The 20,233-nt window shown below is 46.6% G+C and overlaps 1 protein-coding gene across 1 annotated transcript in view; it reads right to left on the reverse strand.

Moving 5' to 3' along the window:
- The window catches only part of NUP210 (nucleoporin 210), a 1,233,892-nt gene that overhangs the window by 138,659 nt on the left and 1,075,000 nt on the right, over positions 1-20,233 (reverse strand). The window contains exon 36 of the mRNA XM_069643978.1: positions 2,747-2,997. Coding sequence (XP_069500079.1) covers positions 2,747-2,997 — 251 coding nt within the window. The remainder of the gene's footprint in view (positions 1-2,746; positions 2,998-20,233) is intronic.

The following is a 20,233-nucleotide window of genomic DNA, read 5'->3' on the forward strand; positions in this document are numbered from 1 at the left end:
ACGTGCGTCTTGTCCTCATGTAAGCAGTAGAGACAAAAGGAGTGTTCGTCCTCCTTAAAGACGTTCTGCAGCTGGCATCCAGGGCAGATCCTGAACAGCTTTCCGGGCGTCGAGCTTCCCTTCTCCTGGGCCATGTCCGGGCCTGAGAAGCTTCTGGAGTCCTCCAAAGCGTAGCTCGACGAAATCTTCACCCTTGAGGGGCACAGATGAATCCGACACGGGTCCCTGTTGATCGGATGGAGAGTCGGTGGAGCTTGAGGCTCTTTTGACCGAAAAAACAAAGTTTTTGAGCAAAAAACGTGAAAAAATAGCACTAACGCTCGAGAGCAATAGCACGAGGATCCCAACACATGAACGTGCGGTAAAAATCTGAAGATGGCTGCCAGAGGCAGTGCTTCGGTAGAGGGCAGTCATTGGCTGTGGTCAGTATGACGCAGAGACCAGTGATTGGTTACTACTACGAAAGACAGATCAGAAACGAAACTGATACTGGTTTTTTCTTTACCGAGGATTCCCAGCCTGACGACAGGGAATATTCATGAGCATGTGAATCCATGCCAGACCCCATGCTGGAGAAAAGTGGAGTTCCCCTTTCCTCTGGAGCTAAAAAAATATACTTTGTGTGTGGGGGTTATTGCTGCACCGCGAGTCCCAATGACTTGCTGGTAAGCTTCTAGATCTTAAATTTCTCCAGAGACTCCTTAGCCTTGGGGCCAAAATGATGCTACCCATCAAATGCCATAGCAAATTTAGTGGACATTCAGGGAAAACAATGACCCCCCTCAAATATGCAAACCTGCGAAATACCATGGATTTGCCCATAGCCCGATCCATGCAGTCAGCTACAATTAAACCTGCCTGCAGCACCGGGCAGGCCATCTTCTTTCCATTGCCCACTATGTCAACGAAACCAGCTTTCGCCTCCCTTATGGAAAGTGTTAAGCTGCCTTTGCCACAGTCCTCCAGAGAATGTGAGAACTTGGAGAAGGCGCAAGAGGAATTTGCCACCTTAAGGGCCATACTCCCTGAGGCAAAGACCTTTAATGCCAGGGCGTCGACCTTCGACTGTCGGTTGAAGAATCGTCATCGAGGACCTTGACTTGATGGTCGGGCCTGTACAACTAACACCTTTGGATGGGACGTCAGAAACGACAGGTTGCCTCTCGCTGGCTTATATTGCTTGGTGAGCTCCTTGTCGACTGCCGGCATTGAACACGGGTGCTGACTCAAGGCGAGAACTGGGTCAGCTATTGCCATGTTGAAGGGCAAAGCCTGTTATGTTTGTGGCCTATGGCCAAAACAGGTTTCAGGCCGTTCTTAAACAACGGCGACCATGCGAATTTGGGTGTGCAGAAGGCCTGAGCTGCTGGAGCTACACATCGAAAGATGTGTCCAGTCCCTTGGTGTCATGGAGACCCTCTGCAAGGTGAAGCAACCCTGCCTGGTCTGCCATAAAAACTGGCAGTGAATCCAAGGCCACAACCCCCATCAGCGCTAACCCGAATGGAATCGGGTTGCCCTCCTTGTCGAATATCGACCGCATTGAATCAAAGAACACAGAACGAGAGTCTGGTACGAAGCTCCCATCTTCGGGGTTGTTCGCGGAGCCTCTTGGCTGAATGGGCTGCTGACAGCCTTTGCACAGGGCAAGGTTTTTCCTGTGGGGTCTCGCTCAAGGGCATTCGACCATTCCTGGCTTCCTTTGTGCCAGACGGACAGGGCACAGTTAGAGCCGGATCAGCCAGCGGTGTCGAGGTGGAAGCTGTACCAGCCAAGGCCTTAGCCAAATACTTTAAGCATTTTGGTTTTAAAATCCTCCCACTCCTTCCTAAACACACCCTTTGCAGGGTACCACTTACCCTTTTCGTCCGATCTCAGAATCGCATCTGTGCTTTTTCTTGTGTGACTTTGACGAGGAGTGGTGCAATTCGGTCCTTATTTCTTTTGCTTTTTATGACGACACTCACAATGTTTTTTGGGCATCGGATCCTGTGCGTCTTGGTCCAATTGGCACAAGAGCATCTTTGCTGGGGTTTTGGACGGCGGTATGCGAAGCGTGAGCTTCGCTGAGCATTCCCTCACCACATACAGGATCAATGAAAGGCAGGAACCACATTGCTCCGTGTCCTGCCCTACTCCGAGACACCACACACAAATGGCATGTGGGTCCATGAACAACATTTTGGAGTTGTAGTCCTTGCAACGTTTGAAGCCACACAGTTTAGGCCTTGACATTCTGATGCAGTAATTTGCATAGAAAACAAGCGTTTTCCAAATAGCGGGCTGTGCGTGTTCCGAATAGCGCGCTAAGTGCAATAGTGCAATCTTTTATACAATGCCAAACGTAACATCTGATTGAGGAATGCCGTGGCCATATACAAGGGAGTCGATGACTGATGTCGAGTAGCACTACGCCCCCTGTTGAAAGTTTTCCGAGCCCCAGGGTAGATATCTATCAAGATGAGGGATCTGTGGGCGAATGCAATCCATTGAAAAATTATTTGGTTGGAATACCATTAAGAGTAAAAGCTTTCTGTACCTAGACAACCTGTAAAAACATGAATGCACATCTCAAGCATCAAGTGTAAAAACAGAAAATATACTGTAAGCAATGCTAAAGGACAAAAAGCCAAATAATGGTAGGCAAAGAGCTGCAAAGTGGTCAAATTGGGGCATTGCAAAATCTCTGCAGCATCGAGAAGGATCAAGTTTTGGCAAATACACTTATATGGAAATAGCCACTTACTTCAAGATTCTCCAGGATGTCGGTGGCTCCAAATATTTTGAAGTCAGCGCTCATGTGATGGTTACTTAAAACTATTTCAGCTTGATCGGCATAAAAGCCTGGATTGAAGGGGACATCAGCACTAATTTGGTCTCCAGAGAAATGACTGCCATGGAGCGACGCCGTCACTATGAGTGCAGTTTTACTCATGGTAAGATGTTTCCGTTGTTTGTCAGTAAGTCTTTCCATTGATATAGAACAGGTATAATGGCCTAAAATTAAGATTTATTTTAACACATTAAAAACATTGCCTTACATTAAACACACTCACACTGAACAACATCTATTTGTGGCAATAGATAGAATTTTATTTTCACTACCAAAGACAAATAAAAAGTAGTCTTAAAAAAAAAACCACAATCACTTGAAAACTAAATATTTATCACATCAGTACTCTGTCCAATAGGTCCTCTTTCAAGATCTAAACAGTGGTACTTAAAATAATAGGGCAGTGGCTTTTCCAAGAGAAGTTATATTTTTTAAAAAAAAGCCAAAGCATCACCACAGACTTGTTTATTCTGTGGATGAGGGTGGCTTGATTTAACAGGAGATATTTTGGCCTAGAATTCATGTTACTTATTTTATGTTACATTGGTGCTCTAATAATAGCAGTGGGAGTTTAAGCACTTTAATTGTCAACTTTCTATTATAAATAAAGCACTACAGAATTGCCCCAAAGTTGTGGGTATGGTGCCCTGGTTTGCTGATGACTAGTAATAAGCCTTTACAAATTGGATGTTTTGGGTGGCTAAGTTATAAGCGCAGACTCCCAGATTTTTATTTTGGACATTGCTGGACGCATTAAGGAAGTTGGAGGCGTCTGCATAGCAGCACAGTTATGTGTGTTGTTTTTCAATTGATGTTTGGTGGTGAAGGAGACTCCACTGGCCTCAGAAGAGACATCTCAAGGGAGAAACCTCAGTCCCACAGGGCATTCTTTCAATTAAGTGACCAAACTCAAACACTTTCCATGTTTAATTTTTCCCTATTGCTCCTTTTCCCAAAGTAAACTATAAGCATACAATAAATGAGAATCTATAGAAAAATCTTAGAAAATTGTTTTAGCAAATACTGCATAGTTTAAGTCACAATAAAAGTACCATCGTTTCTGATGCCACGTCAACACTCTTGGGATTTAAGAGACTGCTCTTTATTAAAATTGCCTTTTTACCTTTTGGGCTGTCTATCGACCATTCTATGTAACATTATGATCTATGACCCACACAATTGTCCACATGTGTGTTCCCCAAGTTTCCATCCTTGGCCTACTAATTACCCTCCATACTACCTCTCTTGGTAAGCATCTCTCTTCCGTTGGGTTCCCCTGTCACCAATGTGATAAAGATGTTGATACCCACAAATCATCTCCTTTCCCAGGTTTACCCCCAATCTCTCCGATTGAATCTATATTTTTTGCATCCATCACTGGTTGGCATTTCATTCTTATGCTCATCTCATCAAAGACCAACGTAATCTAACTCCCTGCCTAATCTGCTGTGCCCCAAGTCCCCCCCTATCGGACTTCCTAGCCACCTTCTAACATCACCCCCCAATGCCCGTGATCTAGGGTTCCTCTGAGAGGGACCTCCAACTCCACCAATCTATCACCTGCACAGCTAGTGCTCTTAGCGCTCCCTCTCCATTCCCTTTGCTCATATGGACAAACTGTCAATTTAGCAAATTGTACTCGGTACCACCCAACCTCCAATGTTCCTCTGCCACATCAGCTCTGTCTTCATGCCGACTGGCTCTGCAAACATCAGATTTATTTTTAAATTCTCTTGTTATTAAATCGATGATTTGAGTACCCCCATATCTGTCTATCTTCAACGCCTTGCTCATTCGCTGTGCGTCACTGCCTGTGCACTGGCACTCGTGCCCAATCCCATATGCTCCATGCCCCACTCCATTGGAAGTAACTACCTTCCAGATAACAAATGCATCACCAATAGCTCCTGCATGCAAATCTTTCACTAAACACCATGTTCTCCCTCTGATAGGAGACCGAGACCCGGCTTGATCCAGGATGTCACCCCTTCCAATTTTCCGCTTCATTATCTCGTGTACATATTTAATATACACAACTGTGCCAATTAAGTTATTCATGTTTGTGTTATTACATTGTCAGTACAGTCCCCATTTCATTTCTGTTAAGTAGATCATTCTCTACTGAATTTAAGTTCATCAGAGTACTGCTTCTCTATTTAAAATAACCTGGCCATGGGAAAAACGATTGATATCAATGATGCCACTTGGCTATGCAGATTCTTTTTCTGGGTAAAGGAGTTCAGGCTACAGTTCACGAGACTGAGGGCCTTATTACGGTTCCATGTGTTAATATCGCAAAAATATCGGCATACAAAAATATCCCCATATTTTTGCGGCAATATTAAGGCATGGAACCTGCGGGAAACAACCCTGCAACCCCCATATTGTTCTGAAGGGAGCAGGGTACACCCCCGCTCCCAAAAACCCCAAATATTATCCCCACTAAAAATATTGCCTATGGCCATTCCCGACCACCATATATACAGTGATATTTCTGGTGGGGATATTATTACCCGATTACGGGTTTGCTGGTATCTTGGTGGTAAATGTGCCCCGACCCCACCAAACTGTATCACCAATACCGATGAAATAAAAATGCCGGTGTAAGTCCCTTTTTATTTTGAGTCCATAGGACTCAATGGGGCCTTTTCAGCGGAATTTCCAGCAAACATGGGTGGGAAGTTATTGCATTTACCTCCAGCTCATATTTTACCATCCTGTTGTCCGACCTTTCTGATTCCCACTAGGGCTGCCCGTGACAGTCGTAATAGACAGTGCTGGAGCCCACCCCAAGATCACCTTCTGGGCTAGCAGCCTTAAAAAGAATGTATGAAGGGCTCAAATAAAGCTGCTATGGAAAGTTTAAAAAAAGGTTTAAGCCATTGGAATAAGAATAAGCTGTTGTGGAGAACGTTGGAATGGAAAAAGCAAGCCCTGTCGTGAAGTCCTCAAACACAACAGTGGTAAAGTACCCATTATTAGTGCCAATTGAATGCCCTGCTGGGCCAAGGAAAGCAGACAGACATGAAAAGCAGGGGTCAGAAAGATCAAAGGATTCAGATAATTGTTGAGAAAAAAAGCCAAAAAGTATGCCAGCTTTAGATCCAGATGACTTAATGGCAGGTTTCCTCCTTATATCTCTGCCTCTCAATAGCCAAGTAGGAAGGTGTATACTGAAAGTGTCTAGTGCAGGATCTGTCCCTCTGACCTCTGAACACTGACCTGGAGGGAGCGTCCAGCCGCGATGTGAGGTGTGTAGGAGGAACCAAGGCGCGGAGATGGTCATGTCCAGAAGTTCTAGATACCATGTCTCCTGAGCCCAGATAGGGGCAATCAGTTCATGGTGGGCATGCAATTCAAAAGTCTCCTGAGAACCAGCATGTGATGTTAATCAGCAGGAACACAGAGAGGAGTTCAATACTGCAATAAAGCCCCTTCTTGTTACTGGAAGTGAAGTAGTCCACCCAAGTGGTCTCTCAATGGGTGAAGTACGTGTCCAGAACTTCCTGGCGTAGCTCCCACTTGTGGGAGAAGGAGGTCCATAATCCTGGTCTCCATCCTGGCAAGATGGGCTGCGGGCAGACGTTCTCCAGATCCCAAACTACAGTTGCATTGCTTGCCTGCTCAGAGCCAGCAACCTTATACAACCTTGCTTGAGAGAATGGATAACCACCATGCTGCCAGTCAGTATCAAGACACACTTGCCCTGTATAGCGCGAAGGCAGGCAATCAGGAGCAGCCCGAAGGCTCGCTGTTCCAGAAGATTATTCTGCTCCCTCATCTGTAGACTACAGTCAGCTCAACAACATATCTTCCAGGTTAGCATCCTAACTCTTCAGAGATGCCAATGGTGCTGCAGAGGCTCTCCCAACAGCAAATTGCTTCACTGGGCCACAGGAGGTCCTGCGATGCAATGGGCGAGACCTGCAAATGGTTGCTGATGATACCCTGAAATCTATACCACTGAAAGTGAAGCAGGCACTGCAGCAACCTAATGTGCAATCATTTTGAATGGGACACCATGAAAATGCATGAGGCAATGGGATCGAGAATACTTAGAAAGGTAGAAACCAGGACACGGCTCGGGAAGACTTGCACCATCTGAAAGATGTTCCCTTAACTGATCACCGAGGCCCTTCCCAAGCGACTGTCCAGAATCACCCCTATAATTTGAAGCAACTGGTTTCATAGGGAAATTAAATGACTGGTGTGGTGCTGGGGGACCGACACCAGATCTGGGGTTAAATAGCTCAAATAAGGAGGGAAAGGCACGGATCATGACCCTCCTGAGACATGAGGCCGGCATAGCTAACAGTTTTGGGAAGACCCTCTGATGTGAGGAAAGACCAATGGACAGAAATGCTAACTGGTAATGGGTGTTCCCAACAATGAGCCAAGGGATACCACCCAGTACTGTAGTTCGAGGATTGGAGTATCTGGGCCAAGGTGACCACAGTGGCTAAGCAAGAACCAAGTTAGCAGGTGGACAGTTTCAGCATGAAGAGGTGCCCCTGCAAGTTTGACCAACGGCAGGGAGCCCTTTAACAGGAGGAGGAGAGAGAAGACTGCCGCTTCAATGGGTTGTGGGGGAAGCAGGACAACATGTGCAATGTTTTATTTTTTCAAACTCCATCTTGAAGGCAAGGTTTCCCCTTGTTCCTTCTCAGCAGCTGAGGGTTTTGTTTGAGGAAAGTCTCGGAAGTCTGAGACTCCGAAGGAGTGTGCTTCTTGGCCTTGAGTTTGTGGCACACTTCCAGGGGGTCTTCAGGTGCATGGACTGACACAAACCTCAGTAATCAGCAAAGTGTACCATACCACGACAGTAATGACAGGTCTTTTATTATGGTATTTATTGAGCATGGACCTGGCTTTGAGAAGCAATGGAGTGCTTTACAGAGGTATACAACAGTCCAGATGCATAACCTAGTGCTTTTCAGAGGTAAAAACAGAACAGATATACAGCAGGGGGAAGGGGGATACAGAGGAGGGGTGCAGCTATAACAGGTGGAGGGGAGGAGAGGGGCGGCAGCGTCTAGTGAGTCAGGTGGTGCGAGGAGCGATGTGATGGCCTAGGTGTTAAGGCGGAGAGATTCCTTGAAGAGGTGGGTCTTGAGTTTTTTTCTGAATTGTAGGAGTCTTGTGCTGACGGGAAGGAGGTTCCAATGTCTTGGGGCATAGGCAGAGAAGGCTTGTTTTCTTGTCCTTTTGCAGTAGTGGATTTCAAGTCTGCACGTGTTCTGGCTTCTGGTGGTGCGCTGTCCACTGGAGATGCTGAGTTTCTCTGCAAGGTAGCAGGACGACTGCCTTATAATAATAATAATAATAATTTTGCACTTATACAGCGCTACGAACCCTCAGCTATCTGAGCGCTGCTTATTATTACCCACGGGGTGTGGTGTTCATTTATCGACCTCGGGAGGATGAAAGGCTGTGCTTGGCCCTGCCGGGATTCGAACCTGCATTAGCAGGCTCTGCACGGATGTCAAAGCGAGCGCTCTACTCGCTGTGCCACTTGACCGGCTAATAATAATTTAGCATTTATATAGCGCTACAAATCCTCGGGTATCATGAGCGCTGCTTATTATTACCCACAGTGTGGGGTGCTTATATATAGACCTCGGAAGGATGAAAGGCTGAGTTTGGCCCTGCCGGGATTCAAACCTGCGTCAGCAGGCTCTGCACAGATGTCAAAACGAGCGCTCTACTTGCTGTGCTATCGGACAGACTAAATAATGCAGCAAGGCTTGAAGACGATTTGTGCATGCAGTGGGAGCCAGTGAAGGTCGGGGTGATGTGGTCATATCTGCGTAAACCCTTGATGTATCGTGTGGCCGGGTGTAGGACACTTCTCAGGGGCACAAGGGAGGACGACGGGAGGTCTTCAAGGAGTGCATTGCCCACATCCAGGTGGGATAGAAAAAGTGCTTGAACAATGGATCTAAAGCGGTCCGGAGGGAGGAAGGGCTTGACTTTTCACAGGAGAGAGAGCTGATGCCAAGCTGTCTGAGGTTTGTAAACTATGTGTGTCTTGAAGGAGAGGTGTTTGTCGATGTGGAACCCGAGGGACTAGGCGCAGGAGGTGAGATCAGGTGTGAATCTCTCAGAGTTCATGGTTGATAGCCAGGCCTGTATGTCTAGGTGTTCGGTGTTGTTGAGGGGTAGTAATTCAGTCTTGGAGGGGTTGAGCTTCAAGTATGCACTGAACATCCAAGAGTGGATCAGTGCGAGGCAGGTTTTGGGCCTATGGATTTCTTTGAGGCAGTCGATCTGGAGTTATAGCTGTGCAACGTTGGTGTATTGGTGATGTGGCTGTTGAGTGTGGCTAGGAGGGCTCCCAGCGGCTCCATGTCTAGATTGAAGATCACTGGGGAGAGGATGGAACCCTGCAGGACTCCACAGGTGATGGGTAGCATTGGTGATCTAGAGGAGTCCATCTGAACAACCTGCTGGCAGGTGACAAGGTAGGACCGGAACCAGTGTAGGACAAGGTTGCAGATCTCCATGTGCCAATGTAGGTTGTCTGCAAGTGCCTGGTGGTCTACTGTGTAGAAAGCGTCCGAAAGGTCGAGTAGAACTAGGAGGCAGAGGTGACACTGTCATCAAGGAAGTTAAGGGCGTTGTCGACCATCAGTATAGTTGCTGTCTTCGTGCTGCATATGAGCCTGAACCTGGACCTGGACAGGTAGGTTTGGAGGAGATGGTTGGTGTCGATGGTTGCTGCAGTTGTGTGGCTACCAATTTCTCGATCTTACCTATGTCAGATCTTATATGGGCCTAACATGAACGCCTGTTTACAATCTCATCAGGGTTTGAAGCTTAGGAGGATTAGGCATGATGCAAGTGAAAATTAAATTGCTAGTGGCGTTTTGAAGAATCGTATTGACTGTGCACAAAAGAACTGGAGTCATGGGGTGCTGCTGGATCAATATATACTTCCCATAACCCAATTACAGCATTATAAGCACATCATAGCCCTGAGTGGAGCAGATGCAGATCTGTAGGGCTCAAAAGATTTTTGAAGACAGCCGACGCTGGAGAACATATACCTAAGATTAGGGATCTGTGGGAGAAACTAATCCATTAGAAATGGCCACAAGTGGCACCTCAGCCCCACTGCTGCTGTTGTGCCTGCAGTGAACCATTCCTCTGTTGGTGAGATTGTCAGGAGAATGAAAATGTTCTGAGTGGGAATGACTTATGAGATATGTAGAAAGAAGGAACAAGTTACTTACCTGTAACTCCTGTTCTGCACCATGCGTATGGCATGGATTTACATGCTCATGAATATTCCCAGTCATCAAGCTGGTAATCCTTGGTAAAAAAAAGAAAAGCAGTTTCGCTTTAGCCTGAAAACTGCATTTGTCCTCTACAACCAATCAGTTTCCTTCGGGTCATACTGCACTCATACAATGACAGTCTCCCCAAGCTCCACCCTAGTGGTCCTCTTCATCTTTGTTAGAGCACGTAAAGTGGCATTTATTGACTTGTAAGGCGCCGAAAGCCTGCAGGCACCGGGGCGCCGAAACATTTACACAATAAGGATGACCATCAAATGACAGGACAAACAAAGGTCAGAGGGCAGGTTGGAAAGGAGGATGGTTCCTCGAAGAGCAAGTTTTTTTTAGATATTTTCTGAAAGTTCCTAGGTCGGGTTCTGATCTCGGGGTATTAGGAATTGAATTTCAGAAAGTGGCTGCTTGTACGGGAAAAGATCTTACAAGTCCCTTTGCGCCTTTATGGTCTGTGCAGATAATCTGCATTTTGTTGTAGAGCGCAATACTCTGGATGGACGATATTGTGGAATTAATGTTTTTAAATAAGCAGGAGCTTGTCCAAAGATACATTTATGAGCCATGGTTCCTGCTTTAAAATTAATTTGTTCCTGTGGAGCCAGTGAAGATTTTGCCTGTGCTTTGATATATGTACACGTCTTGAAACATTCTTAACAATGCGTACTGCATAATTTTGCAGTACCTGGCATTTTTTCAGGCTGGAGTTTGAGGCTCCAATCAATAGAGAATTGCACTAGTCGAGCCTTGAGGTAATAGTAGCTCAGGCAATACTTGCACTATTTACTTCAGAGATATAAGGGCAAATGTTTCTAAGACGAAGATGGTAGTTAAAGTTTTGGCTGAGCTGGTTGACATGTGCCTCAGAGTTCGGAGAGGCCTCTAACTGAGCACCCTATGTTTTTACCTTAGATTGTACAGGGATGGTGTTGTCTCTGATTGTTAAGCTCCTAAAGGCGGGCCTCAGGTTCACCCCTGCCTGTCTTGAGCCAAAAAAAAGGATCTCCGTTTTGTTGCCATTCAAACAAAGCCAATTAGAGGACATTCAAAGTTCTATCTGATGGCAGATGTTAGTAAGAGCCCAGGAGTCAGTTATATAGTCACCAGTAGATTATATAACTGTGTGTCAGCCGCATAGTTTGTATAAAATACACCCAGATCGTCTAGTAGGGAACAAGGTGGCTTAATGTACATGTTAAACAGAAAGGGAGATAGACTAGCCCCTTGGGGGACTTCACACTAAATTGGGGCTGTTGGAGAGCATGCTGATCCCCATTGAATTTTAGATTAATGTTGATATAAAAGAGTGGAACCAGTTGACAGACCCCTCAGAACAGAGTCCTAGGTGACGTAGGGAGTGAATGAGGCATTCATGATGCACCAGATCGAACTCTGACGACAAATCCAACATGACCAGCAGTCCTGTTTGACCTTTTCCGATGATTTCCAGCATGCGTTTGAAGGTCTACTAGTGCGGTCTCGGTACTATAAAAGGGTCGGAAACCGGATTGTCTATCTTAGAGAATGTTATGAGATTACACGTATGTTTGAAATTGCAGACAGGCAAGTTTGTCGAGACTCTTAAGGAGAAAATTACAATTTGTGATAGGCCTGAGGTTTCCGGGGTCCTTTACATTTAAGTTAGGTTTTTCAGCAATGGAGTAACCGAAACGGTTTTAATTGACCTGGGAATCCTGCCATCACTAAAAGATGAGTTCACAAATCTAGTCAAAAATGGACCAAATATATCTTTATGTTCTAAGATTAACTCGGGTGGGAGTAGATTTTCCAAGCAGGAAGTTGGTTGCATAGATGTTAAGAGGTTCTGCATGTTGGGTACGGTTATTGGGAACAATGCAAAAAGGAGAAGGATTTTCAATTTTAAATTCAGAGGGCTGCTGCTCATTTGAATTGGCGACATGAATCTTTGATTTTCTCTCTAGTGTTTACTATTTTAGCTTCAGAGACTTTTTGAACTGCTATTGAGTCCTGATTAGAAGGAACAAATGAGGTTTGGAGTGCCTTACGCTTTTCACAAAGTCTAAGGGTCTTGAAATGTTTTTTAGAGCAGTTAGATGATTGGCTTATCTCAAGTTGCAGCAATCCTTTTTGGTTTCGAAGATTACATTTTTGTATGTTTTGCCTACTTCTTTCCAAGCCTTTTTGTTTTCTTCTGATTGGTGTTTTAACCACCATAGTTGCAACTTGTGCTTTTCCTTTTTTAACAGAGAGATGTGGAGTAAACCATTTTTGGTGGACAAGATTATCTCCTACAGTTCTAAATCGACTGAGCCTTTTCCTCCAGCAACTGCAAAAAGGTGTTTTAAAAAGACGAGGCCAGATGTTCAATGGAATCTGTAATCAATGTCTCAGTCATGACAGTTGTAAGACATGAAGATAAGTCATGGACCTGTATCCTGTTAAAGTTATGATTTGTAACTACTTTTGAATGGTTCTGAGGTCTAACAAAGAGGGTGGCCCATTTAGGGCCCTCAAGCGAGTTTAAGATCTGGGAGATGTTGTCAGTAAAATCTGGCATGGCCGATGGAGGGTGATGACATGCATTACTTACCGTAAAAGCATTTCTGATGGTTGTATCTGCTTAGATTCACATGCTGTGCATAGCCCGACATCCAGTGGTCACTGCGGAGTATTGCATCTTGTTTTTCGAAAGTCGAAAAGGGGACGTTGACATAGGCATGTCTGTAATACTATCCCTATAGTGACGTGTAGTGTACCCAAAATCCCTCACGCATCGAGGTCCCTCTCTTTGTATTTTTTCTGCTATGAGGGAGCCTTATGGCTAACGTGAGTACAGAAAAGAGAGAGGTAATAAGACGTCTATGTTCCTTCCATCCGAGCGGGGATGAAGGGTGGGCGCATATGAATCTAAGCAGATACAACCATCAGAAATGCTTTTACGGTAAGTAATGCATGTCTTCTGATGTTTGTTAATCTGCTTAGAATCACATGCTGTGCATAGACTAGCGAGCAGTACCCGGAGTTGGAGGTGGGTTGTGAGAAGGAACAGTAGAGAAAAGATGTCTTAATACTGCTTGTCCCACCTGGGAATCAGATCTAGAATGGGCATCTAGACAATAGTGTTTTGTAAAGGTGTGTACAGAACTCCAGGTTGCCGCTTTGCAAATGGACTCAAGGGGAACATTTGCAATGAATGCTATGGATGCCCCAATGCCTCGAGTAGAATGTGCTCAATGCTTGAAGGGCAGTTCTCTCTTGGCAAGAGAGAAACGGAGTGATGCACTGGACAATCCATGTAGATATAGTGGATTTGAAAACTGCATCGCTTTCTCTCCCTGCCGCCACTGGGACAAAGAACTGATTAGTCTTTCACAGTGGTCTAGTTCTTTCCAAATAAAACATGACCGCTCTGCGCAGCACACAAAGTGTGTGCAGGCTCTTTTCTCCCAAGTTTGATGGGTTTTGAAAGAACGTTGGTAGTTCTATAGACTGATTGACCTGAAATTTTGAAATGAACTTCGGTGCAAACCTAGGGTGTGTACATAGAACCACCTTATCTTTGTGAACTGTTACAAAGGGATCTAATATAGAGAGCGCTTGTAGTTCACTCACTCTCCTAATGGAGGTGATAGCTATCAAGAAAGCAGTCTTAAGAGTGAGATCTTTAAGGGTTGCTTTATGCATGGGCTCGAAGGGGGAGCCCATTAGCTTGGTTAGTACAACGTTCTGGTCCCATCCGGGAGCTGGGTTAGATATAGGAGGGTGAATTCTTTTCACTCCCTCCATGAAGGCTTTAATAACTGGAACCTTCCACCATGACACCTTATGTTGAGACGTAGTGTAGGCAGAGAATGCAGCTAGGTGAACTTTAATAGAATTAAAGACTAAACCCGAGTCCAACAAGTGAGTCAGGTATAGAACGATCTGTGTGGAAGAGCAGTCAATGGGGTTGATGCACTTTGACTTACACCAGATGAAGAACCGTTTCCACTTGCTAGAGTAGCAGTAACAAGTGTTTGGTTTCCTTGCCTCTCTGAGAATGTCCATGCATCTCTGTGGGAGCTGCAACTGTCCAGATTCTATGACCTCAGGAGCCAGGCTGCCAAGTTCAGGGTCTGTGGGCATGGGTGCAGCGTTTGGCCCCTGTCCTGTGACATGTTGTACGGGCAGGGTAGTTTCACTGGAGGAGACAGTGACATCTCCATCAGATGAGCGAACCAGGTTTGGCCATCCCACATGGGGGCCACCAGTATCATGGTAACTGGTTCCGGCTGCATCTTGTGCACTATCTTGTTGAGAAGGGGAGTCGGTGGGGAAAAGCGTAGACAAATTTCCCTGACCATGTTATCGAGAGACAGTTCCCCTTGGAGCGGTTCTGGGGGTACCTGGAGGCGTAATCTTGGCATTGGGTGTTCTCCAGAGTTGCGAACAGGTCGATCACTGGGAAGCCTCATTCTGCGAAAACGTTGGAGACAATGTCTTCGTGTAGTCGCCATTCGTACTCTGCGGGCAGAGGAAGTCTCTGCTGAGTCCGTCTGTCAAAAGATTGAGTTCCCCTGGTACATGTTGAGATAACAGGAACATGTGTTTGAGAGCCCACTTCCAGATGTTCTGGGACAGCTTGGACTGTCCTGGAGAGTGAGTGCCCCCTTGCTTGTTCAGGTAGTACATGGCTGTGGTGCTGTCTGTGAGGATCAGCACTGTTTTCCCTTGTAGGTTTGTCTGGAAAGCCTTCAGTGCTTTGAAGACCACCAGCAGTTCCGGCAAGTTTATGTGTTTGGACACCACACTCAGAGTCCAAACTACGTGTGCAGTCTGATGGGATAGGTTAGCCCCCCCCCCATCCTGTGAGGGATGCATCTGTGGTTAGAGTGGCTTCCACTGCGGGAGTGGCAAATGGGTTTCCCCAACACAAGGTTTTCCTTCGACCACCATCGCAGTGAGAGAACCAAGGCCTGCAAGACCACCACTAGATCGTCCCATTGTCCGCTGGCCTGACACCACTGGCTGTTTAGCCACTCTGCATTGGGCGCATGCGCAGGCACGCGTGAGGTACCAAATACATGACGCCATCATTCCTAGCAATCGCATGGCTTTGCGTACCCTCACCTCTCGACCGGCTACATATTGAGGGATCCGAAACAGCATGTTTTGGACCCTCTCGTTGGAGGGGAAGACAAGGCCGTCCTTTGTTCGAATTACAGCCCCTAGGAATTGCTTGACTTGGCTGGGGTCTAGATTGGACTTCTTCTCGTTGATGGAGAAGCCCAGGTGGAACAAAAGGTCTACAGTCTTTTGGGTATTTGAGAAGCATGTTTCGTAAGAATCCCCTGTTATGAGCCAGTCGACGAGGTAAGGGTAGACCGGAATGGACAACCTGCGCAGGTGTGCCGCTGCCACTGCCAGTAATTTCGTGAATACCCTTGGCGCTGACGCTATGCCGAAGGGTAGCAATTTGAACTGATAGTGTTTTCCTTCTATCATGACCCTGAGGTATTTCCTGTGCGCTGGCAACATTGAAATATGAAATTAGGCATCTTTCATGTCCAGTGTTGCCATGTAATCCCCTTGTGTGAGCAGGGGGATTACCTCCTGCAAAGTCACCATACGAAATTTCTGAGATTTTACAAATTTGTTCGCTGGTCGCAGATCTAATACAGGGCGCATGGTTAAATCCTTTTTGGGTACAAGGAAGTACACTGAATAAATGCCCTCCTTTACCTGCGATAGAGGCATGACTTCTATGGCTCCGTTTTCCAGCAGCAGTTCGACTTCCTGAAGAAGGATGGAGAGGTGTTAAGTGATCGGAGTCTTCCCCTTGGGGGTCTGAATGTTGAGGATTGACTGAATTCGATGCAGTAACCATGGGCTATTGTTGACAGTACCCAACGGACTGTGGTAATTCCCTCCCATGCCTGCAGGAAAGATGTTAACCGGCCCCCGACCGGAGATGCATGGGAGAGGACCCGAACCTTTGGGTCATTTGGTGGTGCTAGCTGGGGAGGCTCTGGGAGTGGGGCCCGACCTCTTCCCTTGCCACGACGTTGTCCTCTTTGAGCATACTGTCCACTGGTTCCCTGAGGAGAGGACCAGTTGCTGGCTGAGGTGTATTGTTGTTGATTTTGTCATTGGCCACGAAAAAAGCGCCTATTGCCATAACATCGCTTATTAGGAGGTCTTGTGATTTGGTCCAGGGTTTGAAGTGTTTCGTGCTCCTTCTTAGCTGTTTCCAGCGCGTCATCAACAGCCTTGCCAAACAAGTTTGAGTCTTCAAGGGGGTTTGTTGATGAGGGACACCTGTGTTTCTGGCTTGAAACCCAAGTTTCTGAGGCCTGCATGTTGCTTAAGAAGTACACCCTGGACTAGTGACCGGCCAGCCGTTTCCGCAGCATCTCAGGTGTTCTTGATGATGCTTTGGTTTACCTGAGTACCTTCTGTCACAGTGGCTAATAAGCGGGTCAGCAAGGGCTCAGGGGCTTCTCGTACTTCGCGCAACAGTCCCCATTGGGCATCGGCGTAGCTAGCCAACAAAGTTGTATTGTGGCAATACGCGTGGCAAAAGCTGCCGAGGATGTAATCCTTTTCCCTAAGGCATAAAGCTTCTTCCCCTCTTTGTCCGGGGTGATTCGCTAGTAGATAGCGGAACGCTTGCCCTTTTCCTCGTGGTGGTTACTACCTGGGAATCGGGTAACGAATGACCCCTAATATATAAGGGATCAGAAGGTGAGCGGTTAAAAAGCTTCTCGATTCTTGGATTGACCCCTCTAACCAATGCAGTTGTAGATAAAGAGGGGAAGAGGCGTCTCTTGATTGAGGCGAGAAGGGGCATGGTTTGGCTAGCAGGCAGCTTCTCCTTAATTATTTTCTCCACAAAATGTACGTCTGGGGTAGTTTCCGCTGTCTCAATTTGAAAATGTGCTGCTGCCTTGCGTAGCATTGCATTGAAAGTGGGTTGATTATCCACAGGCGAAGGGTCTCTGACCAGTGTGGTCTGAGGAGAGGGCAGATCTAAAATATCATGGTCTGTTGATGCCCCTGGTGATTGCCAGGGCTGTGGCTCACATATGTCTGGGTCTTCCTCAAAGTCCCCTACAGGGTCTTGCAGATCCTCCGTATTTAGGAATTCTTCCTCTTCCCGAAAATGTGGATCCTCTTCAGTGAGGTCATATGTATCCATTTCTTCCTCAAGTGGGTCAAAAAGTCTTGGGAAATTGGCCCTAGGGTCTTCAGGGAGCACCTCCTTTGGCCTTTTGGGTGTTTTGTGTTCAGAAGTGGACACAAACCTATCTAGCCTGTCCATACATGATTCAAATCTTTCCCTAGTCCACTGGGATAACCCTGAATGGTCTAGAGGTGGAAAGGCTTGCTCCTCCGCCTCTAGGCGTCGAGATTTTTCCCATAGCGTGGATATACCCCCGTCGGCCTCTGAGAATCCTTCTCGTGGGCCCGGCACTGGGGACGTATCGCTGGGTTTTCCCTTCAACGTGGGGGGAGGTTCCGGTGTACCCTCCGTAGATTTCGGCTTCTCTCTGACCTTCTGAACGGGCTTTGGTGACTCCACCAGCCGTTTCTGCGCGTCTTTGGAGACAATTCTTGCTAAGCTTTCCACAACTAATTTGTCTGTCGAGGGCTGGTCGTGAATAGTTTTCAGCAGAGCCGGAACCTTCCCGTTGACGGGTGCCCTCTTACGAGGTGTTTCGACGGATGTTTTGGTGGTAGCGCACTTAGTTGAAGATGGCCCAGTCGCTAGGCACGTATGTGGCTGCGGGGAGGGCTGGCGACCCTTACGGTCGGCAGAGGCTGCCGGTTGATTCGGGGTCTCTGTTGGCGCTGAGGCCTTCTTCGATTTACTCGACGAATGTCCGTCGGTTGTGTGTTTAGTGACTTTTTCGTGTGCGTCATCATCGCCGGGGTGTACATCCCCCCTAAGTAGGGCCGGAGACTAGCTTTTCGTGGCCGGGGACAGACGCGATGGAGCGTGTGCGCTCCATTGAGAGGTCAACAACCTCCATTACGGAGGTAGCGTTATCACTATCCCCCTCGTCACACTCATAGGCTGCGCTCCTTCAAAGTTTTTGGACGAAGGAGTTTACAGGCCGCACAGGCCTCGTTGTGGTCGAGGGGTAAACAGCGGTTACACCGCTTAGGCTTGTCCTTCCACAGAAATTTGCTGTTACAAGATGGGCAAAATCCAAAAGGAGTCCTCTCCATAGCTGAGGATGTAACTAGTGATAACGACCCAGAAGGAAAGGGGGGAGAAAGGGAAAGGCATTCTAGAAGAAACAGAAATGTCCACACCAACCCCCACACTCGCTACTGTGTAGGCTGGCAAGGCAGGGCCACGTGTTCGGCAGCGCCGATAGGAACACCTCTGTCGAAACCACCGCCGTCGAAGATCTTGACTCAATGGGGAAGTTGAATGGCCGTCGAAAGAGGGCTGGAGGTGGTTTAATTAAACAATAACTGACAAATAGACCAAGGGTTGAATAAATGATAAATGGCAATGTCTCTTACGAGCTCTGCATAAGGCGACCAGTAATCTGGGTGGAAAAAAACAATCCGAGGGACCTCGACACGGGAGGGATTTTGGGTACACTACATGTCACTATAGGGATAGTATTACAGACACGCCTATGTCGACGTCCCCTTTTGACTTTTGAAAAACAAGATGCAATACTCCGCAGTGACCACTGGAAGTCGGACTATGCACAGCATGTGATTCTAAGCAGATTAACAAACATCAGAAATACAAGAACAAAGTTTATACATATGTTCGGATTTGGGGTCATTATCACATGTAAGATCTCGCAACCCTTACATGAGATTGGAAAAGCAAAAAGACCCAGTTCAGATTTTGCAATAATTGCCACCCCTCCACCATAGCCTTGCTCCCTGTCTTTACAAAAGATGACGAATCCTGGGGGAACTGCACGGTTAATTGATTATTATTATTTATTCGCATTTGTTAAGCGCACATACAGCCCATAGGGCATCGTGGCGCTTGTTACAGAGATGATTTGTTATACATACAAAGAAGTCATTACTTAGTTACAAGAGAGTAGTAAGGAGAAGATAGGAAAGGAAGAGGAGATGATGTTGTACGACGAGCTAGTTGAACAAGGTGGTTTTCAGTTTTTTTCGGAAGGCAAAGAGAGATGTTTCTGCTCTGATTGTGCTAGGAAGTGCGTTCCATAGCTTTGGTGCAATGTAAGGGAAGCTTATTCCACCTGCTCTGGCTCGTTTGATGCGTGGGACCCTAAGCTGGTTGGTGTGGCATTGTCTGGTTGGTCTAGTGGAGTGCGATCTGACTAGCGTGTCTGACAGGTAGGAAGTTGCAGATAGGTGAATACATTTATGTGCAGTGGTAAGTATTTTGAATGTGATGCGCTCTTTGACAGGTAGCCAGTGTGCTGCCTTTCTGGCTTGCGCGATGTGGTCCCGTTTAGGTATATTGAGGGCTGCTCTTAGTGCATTATTTTGTGTTGTTTGGAGTTTATTGAGATTAGTGATGGAAGTACCAGCCAGTAGTGCATTACAATAATCTATCTTGGCTCCTATGGTGGCTCTTGCAATAGATAAGCAATTATCTTTGGTTAGGAATGGTTTAATGGCATTAATGAGCTTAGTGCTCAGAGCGGAGGCAGAGACAATGGAGTTGACTTGCTTGTCCAAGGATAGTGATGCGTCAATGTGGACTCCTAGTGTTTTTACAGAAGGTAGAACTCGGATGACACAATTGTCTATGCAGAAGTTTGTGTAGAGAGGGTCGAGATTCTTGAGAGTGGATTTTTGGCCAAGGATGAGAATTTCGGTCTTGTCACCGTTAAGACATAGGCCATTCGTGGCCATCCATGCTTGGATGGTGGCGTATATATTCTGGAGGGTGGTTGCGTCCTGGAGGTAGTGTCCTGTGAGCGGGAGGAGTACTTGGGTATCGTCAGCGTAGTTGGTGTATGTGATCCCAAGTGCGTCCAATTTGTCAAAGAGAGGTTTGGTGAAAAGATTATAGAGAGTGGGAGCTGTACATGAACCCTCAGGGACTCCATACCTGATGGTGGTAGGCTCTGCGTTGGCTATATTGGAGAACACTTTCATCACTCTGCCTTTAAGGAAAGAGGTAATCCAATTT

This window comes from Ambystoma mexicanum, chromosome 2p, assembly GCF_040938575.1.
Source record: "Ambystoma mexicanum isolate Mex_15411 chromosome 2p, UKY_AmexF1_1, whole genome shotgun sequence".
Lineage (NCBI taxonomy): Eukaryota > Metazoa > Chordata > Amphibia > Caudata > Ambystomatidae > Ambystoma > Ambystoma mexicanum.